Below are 17,266 nucleotides of genomic sequence, written 5' to 3' on the forward strand. Positions count from 1 at the left end.
CCAGATAACGGTGGCTGCATGGTTGCTAATACCAGTAACACAAGAGTTTGAGTCGGTTGTTTATTTTTAGAAGGGAGAGGGAGTGCAATGCAACAGCTCCTTCTTTCCAGGTCTTGATTACTGACGTTATAATGTCTTTCTTCTGAGAAAAAGATCAAAACTCACTGCAAGACTGCTCTTCAGCTTAGATCAGCATCTCTCAGTGCCAAGCTTTGGTACTGATGTGTCGATGTAAACTTTGGCACACGGACAAGCTTCTTAACATCTTTTTTGACTTTAAGGTCTTGGACATGGTCATCAAGCAATACATTTCTACTGCAGAAATACTTACAAACCTTGTTTCCCCCCCAGAATCTGTTGGGATTTGGTGCCTGACTTATTAAGAAATGTTGATATCGTTCTCTGATCTCTTACATTGCACACTGTGAAGACTCAAGACATGTTAGAAAGAATGCATGAAGAATAGACCATGTCCTGCCCTATGCTCCAGCAGGCTGTTCAGGGTAATGGTCAGTGGTTTGAATCCTTTAAATTTGAAGTGGCACTTCAAGACTAGCAGGTCTGTAGGAAAGCCCTATTTAAGGGGCAAATCCCCCCTCCTATGACTGCGTTTTGGAAGAAGTGACATCTGCACGTTTTTGGTTAAGCCTGACAAATTAGGCTCTTGAAATGACATAGAAATAGGGGTGTTGCATAGACTTCAACTAGAATAGACACCAAGAGGCTCACCCTAGCTCCTGAGCATTTCTGAACAAGCACTGCAGGAAACTATTACACTTTAGCAGCAAACTGTAGCAACTAAACTAAGTTTTGAGGAAAATACCTCAATATATCTAGGTGCCATTGTAGAGAGCTAAGTACTATCCCCCCCTTAATTGCTCTGCCAACACCACATCCTTGAGTTTGTCATCAAATACCTAAAACATTTCCTAATCTAGGCCTGAGTAGTTATTGTCCTCAAAGCCCATTTTCCATCAGGTCTTCTCAGTACATGTATTCATGCAAGCATCTGTGATGATAAAATTGCTTGCAGAGAAGACAGCTACAGTGAAAATAATTAGAGCAGTGACTAAATCCTCAAGGAACACTTTTTCTTTTCCTTCCGTAAACACCTGTCAGGTCAAGGAGGTGAAGTGAGAGAGGCAGAGCTCAGCGCGAAAAAAACATCAGGACATTTTCCACCCATTTCACTGGATTTTTAGACTACCTCACTGCACTGCTTGTTGTTCAGAGCATTGAAGAGATGCTGCCTGAAAAATACCAGCACAGAGGTCCCCAGGTGTCAGACCACATGAACATATCCCTGCCATGCACAGGGACAGAGTCTGTAGTTCCACGTCCCAGGGCAAGAGGAGCCAGCAATGCCGCATTAGTCCTCTCACCCTTCCCTCAAATTGGGATGAGTAGGAAGGAAAGAAGCATCTCCGGTTCTTTTAACTCTTCATACATACACCATGCAGCAAACAGTGATGCAGTCACTACTATTGTTCTCCAACTGAAAGGAGGACCATGACGCTGAATAAGATGCAGAAGGAACAGAACACAGAATAAACTGAGCAACTGCTGGGAATAATGGAAATAACGGTTTTCAAAAAGCAATGTTTGGGACTTTTCAGTTTCCTTTGAGTAATTATTTTTAGCTGCATATCATGTTCAGAAATAATTATCCTCATACTTGAATCAACAGGACATCTATTTTTAAATATTATTCATTGGTCTCAAATCATCCATAGAGACAAGACAAACCAATGCAGATCAAGTGTGTTACAAACAATTACAAAGTCACCCTGTCTATAAATTAGTTTGTTTGACCATTCTACGCCGAAATCAATTTTTATGTAAGCCTACCAATTCTTGGTTTGTATATTCTACAATACCTTTCTCGCGTAAAACGGACTATATCACATCAGACTCAAGAAATCACATCTCAACTTTAGTTACTCCAAAATATTTTTTATGTCTTCTTTCAAGTCCAAATTCTGTTAGCCCAGCCAAAAATACCAGACATATATAGTGAGGCATATTTAAACACTCAGGCAGAGAAAAGGCTATCATATTTTATTTTTGAAACATGGAGGCTAAAATGAAACTGTATAAATATAAATATCTCAGCTTCGACAACTGATCATAGACTGGCAACAGAACAATAGGAGCAGGATGAGAAAATATTACTAATAGAGTTCTCTTCTGTCCAGATTATGTTCTTTTAATTTGGTCCTCCCATTCTGGGGCCTGCTTGTTTTATATTGTGACACACATGTGAAAACAACATACATTACCACCAAGATTGTGTTTCACTTAAGGAATCAGATCAGCCAGACCACAGAACTTCACTTTTCCCACTGCATTTCTGGCATTAAGTCCACTGTTCATCATCATCATTTCTCTGAGAGGGAGTAAGATTCCAGCTTACTCTAACCGCAGGCAATCTGTGGGTAATCATTCCCAAAAAGCAACCCATTTCATAAGAACCTCTACTTTTCTTTCCTCCCATTCCATCTGCTTACTTAAGAGTAGCAAAAATGTTTAAAATAACACAAATTCCTTTCTTTACAATTCTTGAACCCTCTGACATGCAAAATGCTCTATCACGCAGCAACTGTTTTGCGCGCTTCGCTCAAAATTAAGTGTTTTTTTTAAAACCAAAGAATTTTGAGGTTTTCAATTAGAAGGTAGGGATTTTTTGTTTGTTTGTTTGTTTTTCAAATCAAGAAGGGTGGTTTTGTCTCTGTATCTTCTTTCTGCAGATGAACACACCCAGTACATTTAGTCACTATGGTTAGTATTGCTGTCCTTAAACAAATGATTAACTATTTAATGCTATCTGCTGATAAGAGGATGGATTACTATACAGTGATAGAAAACCTTCTCCAACAGTTTACAGGTGAAAAAGGCCTCAAAGAATTGTCATGTAATTTTTGCTCAGAAACATCTGGAAAGACAAATAGCCTTCATGACCTAACATGGAAACTATTTCCCTCTTAAATGAATAAAAATTCACATGGAATTCATCAAGATTCCTAAATTCTAGAACTACTTCTTTCTTTACTGGCTAAATGAAAATGTTTCTAAAGAGCTGTACTAGATCAATAAAAATCTTAAGTTTGATTCCTCTCAGGGCCATATCTCACTCCTTCTCTAAATTAGGGTCTATGTAAAGTCACTAAGAAGTCAGTTCTGACACTTCATGGCAGGATCTTGTGACATGCACAAACAAACATGGAAGAAAGATGCACTCAGTGCACTAATCCTTTTGGCAAGTTTAAAAAAAAAAAAGAAAGAAAAAAAGGCATTTTATACAACTCTGAAGAGGTCTTGTTCAAAAGGGAGGCTCTGCTGTAGAACTCTAATAACCACCACCACAATTTGGGCAGTAGTTACTCTTCTCCAACATCAGCAGATCACCAGAAGTCTCAACTGACCCAATCATCTTTAGATCAGAGAGGACAGAAAAAGAAAAAAAAATCCACATAGAAATATGCTGCAAATAGATGCAATCATGCCTATAAAAGGTAAGAAAAATTTTTCCCAGTCATGATTTCAAGGCATTTGAAGCTCTGTCTCACTAGAGCTGGACTATGTTTGCTAGAAATACATCTCTAGCCTTGCTCTGGAGAAGGTCAGCTCATTTTGAAAAGAACAGGGAAAGATGGATTTGTTGAGGCAGCAGCACAGAATACCAGGTATGGAGCCTGGAATCTACAGAAAGCCTGTAAAGCACCTCAGTAGATTAAGTTTTCTTTGCTATCCATAATTTCCCTTTCCTTTCAACCTTATTTTTCTGTAATCAAGAGGGAACTTTCTGTTTATATTCAGAGTGCAAATAATGAACTGTAATTACACCTTCTGTTACTTTTTTTTTTTTTTTGCACCAACGAATAGCCATTTGTTACAATGAGAGCAACTCTAACTGGAACTACTCCTTCCTCTTTCCCCTGTTCAGTCTTGGAAGTGCTGGTTATAGTAGGTCAGTACAAAACTCAGTTACACATTAATACGATGATTAACACTTGACTTTGCATTTCAAGGTAGCAGTATAATCTTTTGAAAATTATGGCAAGTTTAATAGCTTCAATAAGTTCTCAAATGCTCAGTGAACCCAGAATAGATGTTTTGACTGTTTTTGTTTTTAAAAAATAGAGTCCTTTTGTCATGAATTATCTCAATATTCATACACTAAAGGGCAAATTTAAAAAAAAAAAGAAGGGGGGGGCACAAGAACAACAGAGACAAAAACTAAAGCAGAGGAAATCCCTGATGCACAGCTTCTCCTGAGGTACCAGTCAATACTCAGCAAGAGGCAGCACAGGGAGTACAAAGACTACAACAGGATCATAACTTCTCAATCTGCTGGGAACCTGCAGCGAATCTGGAGCGTTTGCTTCCATCCTCAGGTGTCCCAAGGAATAAACTGCATCTTCACCAGTGAGTACCTGCACATTGCACAAGTTTGACACACCACTAAAACTACTACTTTGACCCAGATAATTATCCAGCATCCTAGAGTGCATGAATATCTTTTTTGAACAGAAAGACCACAGTGAATACTTCACATTCATATTGCAACATTTAGTTACCCTCAGACTAAGTTCAATAAACTCTATTCCTAATAAGTAGTACTTTAAATTAGCTAAAAGTAGATTTAGAAAAGTATAGCTCAATAATCAAACTAACAAGCTCTAAAATGGGCACTACAGCCAGGTCCAAAAGAAAAATTCCCAAGCACAGAGGAAAAACTTTCAAAGCAGGATTGCATACTGCCTTCCCAGAGAGAGCAAAACTATAGTCAGAAAAAAACTACCAGATAGACTTGCAACTTTAAATTAAAAAAAAAAAAAGTCTTTTTCTCAAGAAAGAGGTCTCCCGTTAACAAAATCTGTTTCCACGAAGTTCCGCAAAAAGACTCATCCAAGAACAAGATGTACATCTAGAAACCAAAAGGAGAGCAATGAACTCTCTCTGGAAGTGATTTATGCTGACCATAGCTGTTGTTCATTATTAAGTTATAACAGAAGTAAAAGCCCAGAAGGAGGGAACAGAAAGGTCTGTTGGCATTTAAATACTACTTTACTCATTCTCTTTTTATATTCCAAAATATGATTACATTAAAACTATTAAAATAAGACAAATACCAAAAGGTTGCACCTTCTTCCCAGTACCTTCTCATAAAATTTCAAATAAATCTCTCCCATTTGTTATTCATGCACACAGTACTTCATTCATCCAAGGTAGCATGGTAATTTAATAATAATACAAATAAAATCTAGTGAGATCAAGCAAAATATTTTAAAGTTATCCATCTCATCACTTTTCTCTGATCAATAATTTGCAATATATCATTTTAGGAGCATGTTCTACCTTTGGTTCTCTCCCACAAACTAAACTGGGAGAGGAGTAAAAACCACAACTGATGCTAGACAACAAAAACAGAGTATAAAAGAACTAATTTTTTTTTTTTTTGAAATGAATTACATAGACTCTTCAAAGCATTTTGTTTCATGGTCTAAGCGTATGTTTCTCCACAGTTAAATAGAATGAGCCAGTCACTGTCCATATTTGTCACCAAAATCATTAGGAAGCTTTCTAAGTTTTTGGTTGTTGGGTCCTCTCTCTGTTATCTCTAAGGTAAGGGGAAAAGTTGTTGAAGTCCAGAAAGAACCTTCACTAGCAGTAACTCCTGACTGAAAAGTATTGCTGCACATTTCCCATAGCCACCAGCAAAAGAAACGTTAAGGATACATATTCAACCTGCATGTGATTTAGACATAGCTTTTGCTACTAATAGGTACCTTGGATTTTTAACACAGAAGTCAGTTTTCTCAAAACTCACAATCACCTTATCTCCTGTCAACTGAAGGGGCCTATGAGACTCAGCAGTTCTTCACCACTTCTTCCATACACAATGGGAAGAAGTGGTTTTTCCAGTTTTTCTCTGCACTCCTTCATAGTCAAAGATATTAATAAAAACACTATTCCACTCTTACCTGTTTATAAGAATCAGCCCAATCATACATATGCCACAGAAACACACATTTGTGTCTTTTAGGAGGAATGTTCAAGGAGAGGCAGGATAATTATGAGCAATTTTCTAACAGGCATTAGGACAACACAGCTAATTCTTTGCTAAACTGCTTGATGCTCTGAACTCTGAGAATTTCTTTGCACTTCAAAACATCTTCTTTCCACTGAGATTCTTCCTTCTTAATCCAGATCCACGGGCAGAGTAGCGGACAGGAGAATAACAAAGAACATCAGAGGTGCACCCAGATACCCTGGCCACACTTCCAAGTTTTACATTCCTTCACATCTGCCTGTCATTTAGGAGCTTCTTCTCCAAGGGGCATCATCAGTAGGGTGTTCTTACATCAGCAGTTACACTCATCAGCTGCTTCTCCTCCCACAATTTTTTTAGAAGCTCTTCAGGAGCTCTTAAAACAGTATATGGAACACCTCCTGTAACAGCGCTTGTCCACTGTTGTTTTTTTTTTTTTTTTTAATTTCCTGGCAAAGCACTCTCAAATCAATGGGTTGCTTTTAATGGTTTGGGGACTTTTCTTCCCGCAGGGAGCCTTGATTTCTATTCCAAAGCGGAGTCATACTTCAAACAAATGGAACAGCCTATGTTATTTTTGCACCTACCAATCAAGAGACTAGAGGAAACTAGCTTACTACTTACAAAGTTGCCATTTCATAAATGCCAGGCAATACCCTAGAACTGTCTTCATCACAGCATCCAAACTGCCCTCAGCAGACAACCCAAGAGAAGGAGGTGATAAGATCAACTGAAAGGAGCCAGGCTAAAGCAATCAAACAAAAGGTTTGTTTTCAAAAACAGTCATTTTAATGGCTAGGAACAAGGAGCAGCAAATTAGTCATTTGTCTTTTAACACCTTGTGCACACTCTGCACAAATACCCCTGAAAGGTTCACATGGTGCAAAACCGGGTATGCCAATTTGTGTCCATTTGACAAATCCTAAAGGTCTGCCTGCAACTATAATTATTTCTGTCCATTTCACACTGATGGAGCCACAATGACAAATGAGAAATACTATATTTGGCCCACAGCTCTTTGATGGCAAAGACACATTACTTAAGGAACTGGTTCCAAACGCAACACATGGTTCCAAACGCAACACATGCCTCAGGGCAGGGAGATCCCAGAGCAAGGGAGCTGTTGACCAGCTAAACATTGCTTCATGGGGAGAGACAACAGCAGCATTTCTCAAACAAGCCTTGCCCAAGAATTCTCAAAATAAGTTACAATTTCTTAAAACACTCTGTCAGCCAAACACATTCAATGCAATCAAAGGTAGATCAGGAGAATTAAGTTCCCCTCAATTTCGACAGGAACTCATATCTAAAAATGCATCAGAGGCATAGAGTAATCTTCAAGAAATGTTTTTCCTGTCATGTCTTACTGTTTAATTATATATTACCATTCCAAACTACCATGACAGATTTCAAGCGAGTTTTCTTTTTTCCATGATTAATCATGGCAAAGATTCATCTGTTCTTCAAGCAGAGTGATGACAGCACTGTTTTCACCACCGTAATGTAGTCATCCCACAGCATTCCTTCCTGAAAGCTACTGCAGAGAAAAAAGATCACCTATTTGCACAAGATGCCTTTCACACATATAAACTAAAGTTTTTATATGTGTATATATATACACACAAACATGCACACATAACTTCATACATAGGGAAGCAGAAAGGGGAAACTGGTTTTCATAGCAAGAAGTTATATGGACGCACCAGTATAGCACAGACTACATAAATGCTAAATATTTTACTTACAAACTCACAGAAACCATAAATTAGCAAGTATCCTATCACCTAAACAGCAGATTTAAACAGAACCATCAACAGCCATTACTGGTCCAGCAACAGAGAGGTAAAAAGTAAACTTAGTTCTTCTGTGAATGAAAAGTAGCCTCATTCACCATTATCATAGCCAACAGTTATTTTAAAGGCAGCTTTGATCACCCATATTCTAAGGGACAGAACAACATTAATAAGTTATATAATTAGAGTCAAATCAAAAACAGAAAATAATAAATGCTAATTGAACCAAGAAAAGTCTAGCTCTTTTTTTTTTTTTTTTAAAATATCATACTTCACAAAAGAAAGATCACTGAATAAACCCCACTGTTTTACTTTGGATAATCAAGTGTTCATGACCTACAACAGCTACCACAGTTGTCTTGTGACATAGATTCTTTTTCTTTGCGCAAGTGACACTATCAATAGGTTGGAGTTTTTTTATTATTTTGGTTGCTCTACAAAAAATAATTTGCTGCAATTCTCCAATATCCCTCATACGGTATGTTAGCTTTCCAATTGCAAGTTAATAAAAGAAAGGAAACAAAAAAAGGAAGAAAAAAAAAATCACACAGCTAGTTCTGCTTATAAGAACAGACATAGATAAGCACCACACAGCCCTGAGGAGCAGTAAAACTTCATGTGACTTGTACTTATAAGTACAATTTTAGATCAAAATTTTTCAATAACCAATCACTCTGTTAGAAATATTTCCATCTTCAAGACTTTCTAGCTGAGCAGCACATACTACAAGGAGAGATAATATATTCAGTTTGATTGGCTACTAAAGGATGAAGTTTCCAGTTATAGCTAAATGATATGAATATCATTACTAGTTCCAATCTTTATTAAAGGCTGAACTTTGAAAGATTCTTGTATTCCAAATTATAAAATTTACAAAATACAGTAAAATATAAGATTTAGTCATATGTCTTAACAACTGTTCTTAGATCATGAATAGTTTTAAATAATCATTATATCCCAACAGCTTGGTGATCTGTTCCGAAAAGTTCAAGAAAACATACTGAAAAAGAAAGAAGATTGCCTAAAAGAGCACTGAGAGAGAGGAAAGGATCTTTACACAGGACACTACATATTGTCTTCCTTTATTTACAAACATAAAATAAGAACATTGGAAATAATTGGTTCTAAAAAAAATGCATAGGAATAACATGCACTTTAAAATGTTATGACATATTATATCACTTAAGGATTTTCACCCACTAGAGGCTGTTTTTGCTTTTATTTGTTAAGGGTGGAAAAAAATCAAATTTTTATTCACAAGCTCTTGGATGAAAGCATTAGAGACACCCATACCACTGGTGATGAACTTGCAGAGTAGCAAGACACAGAAAATTAACCCATTTTCTATTACAAAAGAAAGTATAAATTACAAAACTCAGCTTGTTCTCCTCTATGTACTCTCAAAAACAAAACAGACTCCTAACTACACCAAGTATTAAAAAGTTCTATGGTAACACTTCTACGGTACTCCAATCACTTACACTGTGAAGATCACCTTATGTGGGAGAAATCTTCCTACCAATCAACAACTCAGCTTTCTCTTCAAGTATCAAAATGATCATTCTTCCACATCAACATAAACATTCTCTTTCTCAAATGCCCATCAAAAAATAGAAGCATAGGGTACGGGATTTTTTTTTGCTCCAGTCCTGAGAGCTAGCCTTTAATTTGCTGCCGTCTGTACACTGGTGAACTTCAGCCCTTTCATCAGGGAATCGCTCCCACAGGTTCGCTTGCAGGGAATGGTTCAGTATGAGCTACGTAGTATAATAATTAAGTTTAGAAAATTACACATCTAGATCCAAATCTAAACTAGTTTATTATTTAGAAAACACTTTTTTTGCTTTTCAGTTTAGATCAACCCTTATTCATTGTTCTTAATTTAATGCACAAGTCTTTTAGTCTTCTAAATTCTAGAATATACGTAATTTCCCTCATTAACAGAAAAGAAGAAAATTAAAATGACTGTCATAAAAATTAGTTTTCTGCCCTATCCAAAACAACAAAAGTAGCTGCATAATCTGTTCATCCAAGAAAAACTTCAAATACAGCCATGTTTCCTCATACAGCCTCTGAAAGCATAGCACTTGTGTACACATATACATATAAACTGTCTGCAAGCTATCCCACAAATCAAGCCCTTGGCATTTCTGACTACCTGCTTATAAACCAATAAAGTCAGGTCCAGAGGTTTCAAAATAATGGGGGGGGGGGGGGGGGAGAACCACTACAGAATTCAAGATTTAAAAGCACAAGCCCTTTGCTTTACCAGTTACACTTTTGCAAGTTAAGAGAAGCATTCCATCCACCAAAGATTTCATTCATTATAAAGAAAAATATTTCTAGGAAACAAACTATTCAAAGATCAACATGATCCAGATCCAAACCCACACCCTACTTAATCTGGCATATAAAAATCACCACCAACTGAAGAGCAACAGTTCTACCACTGTATGGAATATTTGGTGGGGGGGGGGGGGAGGGAAGAACATATGCTGTTAGGTTTCAGATATTAAAGAAAAGTCTTCTTGTGACAACAGGAACATTTTGCATGTAAGAGAGAAAAGACAGTCTTTTAGGCTAAAGAATAAGTGAGCATTCAGGCTCTGGATGCAACACAAATTTCTATCAAGGTTTAAACAACTTATTTCCACCCTTACCAAGCACCAGCTTTCCTATTTCTAAAATAAGAATAGCTCCTTAACCCTCTAGCATCTGTCAGAAGCAACTTTTGTGAAATACTTGTATGTTTGAGTCTTTCTGTGGTATGCAACAGAAAATATATTTTTTCAATAACCTTAAAGGCTGTTACATCAATGTTTTGGCAAAGGAAACGCTTGAGCTTTAGACAACTGTTTTACATTAGGAAGGAAAGAGATTAATTTACTGCAAAAGTACTGTTCAGACACTTTTTTTTTGGTAAGTGCAGTATTACAGTCACAGTTGCCATTTTAAAAGTTTGCACATAAACACAAAAGAAGCCGCCAGCACTGGGTTGCATAAGAGCACTTTAAGTGCATGCTTATTTACAAAAGCTGAGGTAATTATAATGCAGGCAGTGGATCCTAAACAAATACACTTGACTAACACTGAGAAAAAGAGACACATACAATTACTATTATTTAATTGTACAATGGCTGCATCAACAGCCTCAGTCACTCACTGTACTAACAATAAACGTCAAGAAAAAAAGTTGCAAAAACGTGCTGTTTAAAATTACCATCTCATGTCAGAAGCTACAGAAAGAACAGAAAACCATAAAATGCTGCTTTTCTCTACAGCTTACCTGATCTGGACTTGATGATGTCACTGAATTCACTGTGCCCCCCTCCGGGTCCTTCCTCTTGGTCCGAAACTCGGGCCATCCTCGCACAACTCGAGAACTCCCCTCTGGTACACCCTAAACCCTCACAGGAAAGGTTTCCATAGGCGAGCTTGGGTCAGCATCAGCACCTAAAGCCAAAAAAGCAAAGCAGCAGAGTAACTCCTCAGGCTACACCAAAAGTGACTCAGTCCTGGGCAGGCACGCCACGACAGCTGCCGGCGCGCGATGCCCACGCGTGGCCGGGCAGCCCGCCCGCCCCGCACGCCTCCCGCTACACTAGGGCCACCTCGGGCGGCGGAAGAGCGAGACGGTACCAGCGATTTAACCCTAGCTATGAAAACGAAGCTTCAGCAGTTCCTGCTGGCTTGCGGCGTGACAGGCCACCCCGGCCTCCACCCCACCCGGGCCTGACACCACCGTCCCTCCGGTCACCCCAGCGGCGCGCAACGCTGCAGCGTTGCTCCAGGACGGGTGGCAAAACAAACAAACAAACAAACAAGAAATTCTTTGCCCAGTTAAAGAGTGCGTGGGCGTAACTGTAACAGCACGAACTACATACAAGAGGTGTTTCACGTCTGAGCCGCATAAAAGTCACGCGGGACGCGAACGTGTCCCCCCTGGGGACCCCAGCCCGCCCCGAGCCGCGCCGCGGGGACCCACCTAACGGCCGGCCCAACGGGCGCCAACGGCTCGCCGCGCGCTCCCGCGGCAACGGCTCCCGGCCGGCGGCGCACGCCCCCTCCCCCCCGGGATTTTGACCCGGCGGGCGCACTGGGAGCGCCGGCACCAACTTCCTCCCGGCGCGCCGGGCAGAGGAAGCAGCCCGCCCGCCCGTCCTAGCCCGCAGGTGCGCCGCGCATTTTACGCACCTCCCTTCCCCCTGCCCCGCGGAGCTGGGGAACAAACTTCGCTCGTCCGGGCCCGCGCCGGGCAGCCCCTCGCCCCCGGCGGCAGCACCCCGCCGCCGCGGTTACTCACCCCTGGCAAGCCGCGGCCGGGAGGCGGACCCGCTTCTCCGCGGCGCCCCGGCCCGCCCGCCGGCTCCTCCCCGCGCTCCGTCCCCCGGCGGCAACTCCCCAGCGCTGGCCGACCCACAACTTTTTGTGCGAGCCGTTGCCGTCCCTCCTCCTCCTCCTCCTCCTCCTCCCTGCCCTGCCGGCCGCGGCTCCTCCCCCGGCCCCTCGAGCCCCCTTTGTTAGCCGCGGCGGGGCTGCGGCCAGCGCCGGCCCCGGGTCTCCCAGGGGGCGGGAGAGGCGGCGCGGCGCGGCGGGGGCTGCGCCCGCCCGCCGCCCACCTGGGCCCGGCCGGTGCGCAGCGGAGCGCGGCCTGGCGCCGCCCCGCGCCCCGGGGCTCCCGGCCCGACCCAGCGCCCCGCGGGAGCTGCTGTCAGGGCAAAGGCGGGGGCGCCTCCGCAGGGAAAGCGGCGGCCGTCGCGGCAGGGGGACTGGTGGCCCGGGGGGGGACCCGGGGGGGGGGGCCGGGGCCTCTCCCCTCCCCACCTGTGCGCTGCCCCTCTCTGCCTCCGCCCCGCCACACACACAAATACCAGCCCGCGGCTGCTAGAGAGGGGGTAGTTCATGGTGGACGTTTCCCCCGGCCAAAAGACGCGCGTAAGGACTGATGGCACCATTTTAGAAAAGCAATGAAATGCGAGAGGAGGCGCTAAGGTAGTAGTGCCGCCGGCGGGCTGCCGCAGGACGTGGGGCGGAGGGGGCTGCCTGGCAGGCCGGCAGCCCCCCAGGGCGCCTTTCGATCACTTGCTTTTCTGTGTGGTTTACAATTCATGTCGGGGTTGTGTGGCAAGGGATTGAAACGAAACTTGGGGGTGGGCGGGGATTCAGGAAGTGCATATACTATGAGCCGGAGATTGTTCTCTCGAAATTTGACGGATTTTTGGTCGGTTGTTCTAGCCGTATTGCACGGAGTTGCTTGACAGAAGACCCTGGATGAGGGTTTGAGTCACACAGCAAAAGAACAATATGTGTAAGTAAAAATATGCCACACTGGACACTGGGTACCTGCAGTCATTTTTTATGTAGGAACAGACATATATTAGTAAATGTAATTTAGATAGCACTAATTAATTTATTACCATATTTGCAATCTGGGAATGGACGTCCTCATATTTGCTCAAGGCAAGTAATTTTACTCTTTTATATTGCAAAGTTGCTTAACATGTGGCCCTTATTTACCTTGGTAAGCATTAGTCTGAAGTTTCACTGGTGTCAGAGGGACAATCTAGGTGAGTAATTCCTCAGCGTTACCTGTCAATGCTCAGCCATCTGGCCCTGAATGTTTTCAGGGGTAAATATACTCGCAACATCAGGTATCTTTGTGCCTTAATGATAAAAAAGATACTGGCCAACAGTTTGCAGAAATGAAAGCACAGAATTTATTAACTGGAAGGAAGGAGAGAGACCAGGCTTGGCAGCATATTTATTCTGTATCTTCACGTGAACAGAAATCGGTGGCAATGAACTGAGGAAGATTTGTCTTTGAAAGTCATTTTGCTTACCTTACAAATTTACTAGGGAGTACAGATAATAATAAACTTCTAACATGTCTATTTTAACTTGAGCTAACTTTGGTACTTACTCATATCTTAATGCCTCCTCTACACAGTAAAAAAGAGATACCTGAAACAAACAAAAAAGCTATCTGTAAATTATGATCATCATAGTTCTCCCTGTATTTTACAATCATCCTCATCCTTAGGCTGTTTTATCTGTGTATAACAGGGACTGGGTCTTAACGTCATTGTTGTGCATCACAGGAGGAGGTCCTCACAGATAGCCCTATATATTTTTGCACTTAGAATGAATGCAGAAAATGAAGACTCCTATTCCTGATTATTCAATAGATTTCCTGTGTGATCTGGTCCAAATTAATTAATTCATCCTCGATCTGCTTCATCCAAACCACATGAATTCATTAGTGGCTCTTACGTGTAAATAATAATAAAGTACATCTCCTGAGTGCTGTGATGACTTAAACTGTGAATCTCTTGAGAAATTGCAAATCACAGATGACAAACACTAAAACCAGCAATATAAGTCAGTGTCTGATTGTAATGTAATACTAAGCAGTAGACTTTTTGCTGGGTAAGTATGGTGTGTGTTTATGTCGGCTTGTTTATGTTATACTGATAAACTTGTACTACAAACATAACCTCTGTGGTTAAAAGGAGCACAATTTGTTGCCTTTTGCCTTGCTGCTCTTGACTGAATAGATGGCATTTCCACCATGGATCCATAGTGCATACTAGATCATGCGTAGTCACCAAACGTACCCAAAGAATGGAATATCAGAATCCAGATGTAACACAGCTGCTTTTAAAACAGAATTTCCATGAATATGAAGACTGAAGACGACAAACATATGACCCCAGTATTCAACAGTCAGCACAGAATGCAAATGCCATTTTCACTACTGCTGCAAAATAGTTATTTAGCACTAGTGTTGGGCCCGGTAATTCCAAAATTCTGTATTGCCTTGACTCATGAAAGCAAATACTAAGTGGAAGAAAGGCGTTTCTTTTGTAAACTGCGCTGACAGGATTAGTCATTTCACAGAGGTTACTGAAGGATGCTATCAGATAACAATAACTTTGATCACTGAAAGCTGCAGTCAACCTGATAAGCTAGAGTACAAAGCTGCTATATCCCATTTCAAATCCCTGTGTATCAGCCTGAGGTCCTGATTTTTTATAATCTGATTCTGAAACCACCTAAAAATGATTTCTCCAAAAAGAAACACATTTTAGTTTAACCTGACAGGATTTTTTTTCCTGATTTTTTTTTTTCTGTTTTAGACAGAAGTAGCTGAACTGCAGAGCGCCAGCAGAAGGGTTATTCAAATGTCTTGGTTGCTGCAGACCGTTAATATGATGTGGACTGTGCGACACAGCTTACCTTTCTGTATAATGCGAAATTAGGAAAATAAAGGAAAAGTCCATGAAGCCCTTACACAAAGATAAGAAAGGAAAGATAAGGAGAATACAGAAAAAGAAACTACAAAGAAATTGGCTGAGAAGATGCAGAGTCCTTGAACTTTGGCCCAAGTAAATAAATACTTCATTCCTTAATGCAAGAAAACAATGCAGTTGCATGACTCTGAGCTCATCTTACCTTGTCTCCTTGTCTTGTCTTTGTCTTGGTATTTCTATTTTTAGAATATACTCATAATTGATAGGATCACAATATAACCAAGAGTTTCATGTATCTCATTACCTTTTGATTGACTGCTATAATAATGCAAATACCTATTCATCAATGTTTTGTCATGATTTCAGGAAACCATTCTGTAACGACATGGGATACCAAATGGATTGCTTTGCAAGTAGAATGTCTTTATTGTCTCTTTCTGCAGATCACATCATGTTGTCACTTTCAGTTAACATATCTGACAGACTGTTACTCAGCAGACTTTTTTTTCCTGCAGAACTTCCTTTCCTTTCAGAAATCTGAATTCAGCTAACACCATTATTTAGTGCTTCTATGCTCGTGTATTGCAAAAACCTGTTAGTACAAGTCCCTTACTATTTTCATAATCTCTTATCTGAGGAGAAAAAATACGTGACAAGACATAATAAATAGAATTATCTTCCTGTATGTTTCTCTTGTGAGGAAATTGATCAAGTTTTTCTAAAAGTTTGAGTCAATTTTATCTACTCCTCCTCTGTCGATATCTTTATAAGAATTTAGTACACTGCATAAACAGATTTAGCCATTTCTTTTCCTTTCATTTGCTGTAGTCTAAGTGCTTTAGAGTTCTCTTTATTGATAGCTAAATTATCTGGAACTAAAATATTCAGCATCAGCCCTAGCACAATTTTTAGAGGTGGACACAGCATTTTCTGCCCTCAACTCCTTAGTTTGGTATCTGATTTTAATGTTAGAGTATATATTTTTATTCAAAGCTCAGCCACCTTTGTCTGTAAGCTCCTTCAAAACTCCTCCATGTATCACCCGTCTTGTTAATATTTAATGTATTTTTGTTCCATCACTTTTTCCACTGTTCCTGCTAGTGCCTCACCTTTACTATCAGCAAAGAAAAGGTCTGAGGTAGGAACCTGCAAAATATTTTTTTGTTAGTTTGATACAAAGAAATTATTTAGTTTCAATAATGCACATTATTCTAAACCATTCCCTTCACTTGGTCGCAGTCCAGCAAGCCCCCACCTCTTTCTGCTGGTGCTTTCACCGTGGCTGGGCCATGGCCAGACTGGGTGGCCGAGGTTGGGCCACCTGGGACATGTATGAGAGGGAGCACTCTGCACCTTCCACTCTCCTGCGCGCCTCACAGGAGCAAGCACTTCCCACACTGCCTCTCCTCTCAAGTGCTAAGAGACTTTGCTGCCCAGCAAAGAGGCTGGAGTAAGAAAGGCACGTCCACTTCTCTCTTTGCCCGGTAGATGTCCTATCCACCAGACAGCACCCGTGCTGCCCAGTCCATCTTTCTGTAGCTGTCTTCTGTGATGAGGACCTGAATGCAGAGACAGGCCCTAGGAGAAATCTCAGTCTGGTCCCATTGGAAACTCAAGGCAAGGGGAAAGCAACCTCAGAACACAGCTTTGGCACAGGTGAAAGGCTTCTGACCAAATGGCTTTCACCTTCCTCAAACCCACTAGCATTTCCACAGACCCTTGCTGCACAGTAACATAAAACCAGGCAATGACCCAAAGTCACCACTCTGAAAGATAAGTGTTTATTACCCATCTTCTACTTGCAAAGCCTTCCATCAAGAATCAGAGTCCCATTGTAGTAGGCACTGTAAAATATCTCAAGAAATCTAAGGCTTTTTTGCCACACACAATTAACCATATGTCAAGAGGCATCAGATATAGAAAAATGAGAGAGATGGACTGGGGGAGAGAGTTAACAGGGAATCATAATAAATAGACAAGGCCTAAGAATATGAAGTACCACAAGGAAAATGCCTGTCACCTGTGACACTTCAATTCTATTTGATTGTCTCTGCATCTGCTCGTTCTCCTTCTTTTTAATCCAAACAGAAAGCAGTATTTTCACAATAATATATTTTCATTTCTATGAGGTAGGATTTGTAGTTTGAGTAGATTCTCTTCACTCTATTTTT

At 41.0% G+C, this 17,266-nt stretch overlaps 1 protein-coding gene and 1 long non-coding RNA gene across 4 annotated transcripts in view; one reads left to right on the top strand and one right to left on the bottom strand.

Moving 5' to 3' along the window:
• Positions 1-12,305, bottom strand: part of UTRN (utrophin) — a 402,533-nt gene extending 390,228 nt beyond the window's left edge. The window contains exons 1-2 of one of the 3 annotated variants that reach the window (XM_068938835.1): positions 12,149-12,305; positions 11,132-11,298 (exon numbers count right to left, since the gene is read on the bottom strand). In XM_068938835.1, coding sequence (XP_068794936.1) covers positions 11,132-11,210 — 79 coding nt within the window. In that variant the 5' untranslated portion in view covers positions 11,211-11,298; positions 12,149-12,305. Of the gene's footprint in view, positions 1-11,131; positions 11,299-11,830; positions 11,949-12,039 lie in introns of those variants that run through there. The other 2 variants (XM_068938836.1, XM_068938837.1) reach the window with 2 other exon arrangements.
• A 258-nt stretch (positions 12,306-12,563) lies between these two features.
• LOC138066779 (uncharacterized) lies at positions 12,564-15,779 on the top strand. Its single transcript, XR_011140267.1, has 3 exons — positions 12,564-12,837; positions 13,081-13,153; positions 14,982-15,779. It is a non-coding gene; the product is annotated as an uncharacterized lncRNA (long non-coding RNA).
• Positions 15,780-17,266: the final 1,487 nt, after the last annotated feature.

The sequence above is a fragment of the Struthio camelus genome, chromosome 3, assembly GCF_040807025.1.
Source record: "Struthio camelus isolate bStrCam1 chromosome 3, bStrCam1.hap1, whole genome shotgun sequence".
Taxonomy (NCBI): domain Eukaryota; kingdom Metazoa; phylum Chordata; class Aves; order Struthioniformes; family Struthionidae; genus Struthio; species Struthio camelus.